Genomic DNA, 2,140 nt, shown 5'->3' on the forward strand with positions numbered 1-2,140 from the left:
TACTCCAATGATGCCAATATACATATCTCCGATATATACATGTGATGCAGCATCGTTAACTTGGGAAATGGTATGTAATGCACACGGCACACTTCATGTTTCACTAAAAGACATAAATACTCAAACTAATTCTGTTCTTTTTTGCAAAGCCACTTTTTCTTTCTGCTAAGGAAGAAAAGATTTGGAAATCACAGTGCAATTAATGAGAGTATATCATACTAGGACTGGATCGACCCGTTTATCATCCATTAATCTCATGCATATACATTGTGACCCTTTTCCTCCTTTTCCTATCTCTATATAAAATAAAATAGGCACAACACCTGGAAAAAAACTCATGTGATTCTCTTTGGAACTGTTGAGAAATAAGATATATGCGTGCAAAATCAAGCTAGCTATGGATTAATGCAACTCATTAATAAATAATTTAATTCACCATACAGAATTGCTGGAGCTGGACACAAGGTCGTTAACCTATAGATCTAATGGTAGACCGGCTAATTTCAAGTAAAACAGCACCAAATCAGCTAAAGAAACAAAGAATCACATGAAATAACCTGAAAAATTAGTTCTAGCTGCATCAAAGTATCAAACACAATCTGACACACACACATATATATAGCAGCTTAATTGCACTCTTCATTTATTTATCTATTAAGCGGGGATCGATCGATCGAGAGCTATTTGCAACCCAAGTCTCGAAACACAAAGTCAAAGAGAAGGAAGGCAGAATATAATATCGGAGAAGCTAAACACCAAATATAGCACACGCAAGCACAGCTCCAGCAACTGTCAACTGAGAACACTAGCAAGCTGCTCGATCGATCTGTTGATCACTCCTACTACTCCTCCCCCTGTTCCTGATCTGCCTCGGGAGCCGGAAGGTTCAGATCAACGCCGAACACGACGGGCTTCCGAGCTTCTTCGGCGGCGGCAAGCTCCTCTCTTTCGAGCCAGGAGCAGCCTTTCTTACCATTGTGGCTGGCGCGGTGGCCGCCGAGCGCCTGCCGCGTCTGGAACGGCATCTTGCAGCGGTCGCACACGTACGGGTAACGGATCTCGCCCAGGGGCGGCGGCCGGGGCGGCTCCATGCCGCGCCAGGTGCGGTCCGTGTGGCTGCGCATGTGGCCATGGACGGCCTTGGCAGTGGCAAACACGCGGAAGCAGATGGGGCACCCGTAGGGCTCTACCTGTGCTCCACCGGGGACGGCGGCCGGCCTCTTGCTGCCACGGGCGATGGCAGGGACGACGGCATCCACCTCGTGCAGGGACTTGAAGGTCCAGGGGTACCTGGGCTCGTCGCCTCCTCCGGAGCCTCCCGCGACAAGGTAGTGGACATGGCCGGCAGCGGGCATGATGAACACTTGCGAGCTCGATCCGTTGTGCATGTTGTGGGTTGTGGCTGCCGTTTCTGTATTTGTGTATGGACTATGGACACTCTAGATGCACTGTGTATTTATGTATGTGTAGCGGCTTGGGACTGCTGAGTAGGTGGGCCGCACCGCCGCAGCACCATCTATCAATGTACTAGTACTTAGAGTATCTGTTTATCTAGTACTATGTGGTCTTTATTAATCTATATTAGTGTCATCGGTGGGGAGACTGTAAGCTTTTCTAAGAAACATTTCCTTTTTACTTGGTTTTACTTGGTGGAAAGATGCCGGTATGTGCAGTGCAGGTGCCATCCTATTTATGCCCTATAACAATATTTGCAATCACAGCGCCCTAACTACTAATCCAGATAGGAAAAGGAACAAAAACAAAAAGGATTGAGGAAAAGAAAAGGAGACAACAAAAGGTTTTGTCAAATCTGACGTTGGTTGTTCCAGGATCGTCAAGGCTGAGCCTATGTAAGCATTGCAACCTACTTTATATGGTTTGGTCTCAACTAGGAAGCTTCCCTTTTCGCAAGGAAAAAACACTAGGAAGCTTCCATATAGTGCAGCCATATCCGATGTTGGTATATCGTAATTTCACTTCTAGAAGGAAGTGTTTGTAATTTCAGTTTCTAGTTGGGTAGAGAAGCCACCCCTAGATTTTGCAAAACCTGTGGGCTGGTTTGGTATTTTGCACATATATTTTGATGACATCAATATTGAGCACCGTCCTAACCCTCTTACAAGCTGTGCGCTTTTGGCTG

At 46.2% G+C, this 2,140-nt stretch overlaps 1 protein-coding gene across 1 annotated transcript; it reads right to left on the reverse strand.

Annotated features, from left to right (window-relative positions):
* Positions 1-617: 617 nt before the first annotated feature.
* On the reverse strand, positions 618-1,408 carry LOC119328384 (zinc finger protein ZAT9-like). The gene has a single exon (XM_037601376.1). The coding sequence runs from the start codon at positions 1,386-1,388 to the stop codon at positions 843-845; it is 546 nt and encodes a 181-aa protein (XP_037457273.1). The 5' UTR covers positions 1,389-1,408; the 3' UTR covers positions 618-842.
* Between the last annotated feature and the right edge of the window lie 732 nt (positions 1,409-2,140).

This window comes from Triticum dicoccoides, chromosome 7A (genome assembly GCF_002162155.2).
Source record: "Triticum dicoccoides isolate Atlit2015 ecotype Zavitan chromosome 7A, WEW_v2.0, whole genome shotgun sequence".
Classification (NCBI taxonomy): Eukaryota; Viridiplantae; Streptophyta; class Magnoliopsida; order Poales; family Poaceae; genus Triticum; species Triticum dicoccoides.

Excerpts from the sequence above, each read along its gene's own strand:
- LOC119328384 (XM_037601376.1), bottom strand. The coding sequence starts at position 1,388 with ATGCACAACGGATCGAGCTCGCAAGTGTTCATCATGCCCGCTGCCGGC.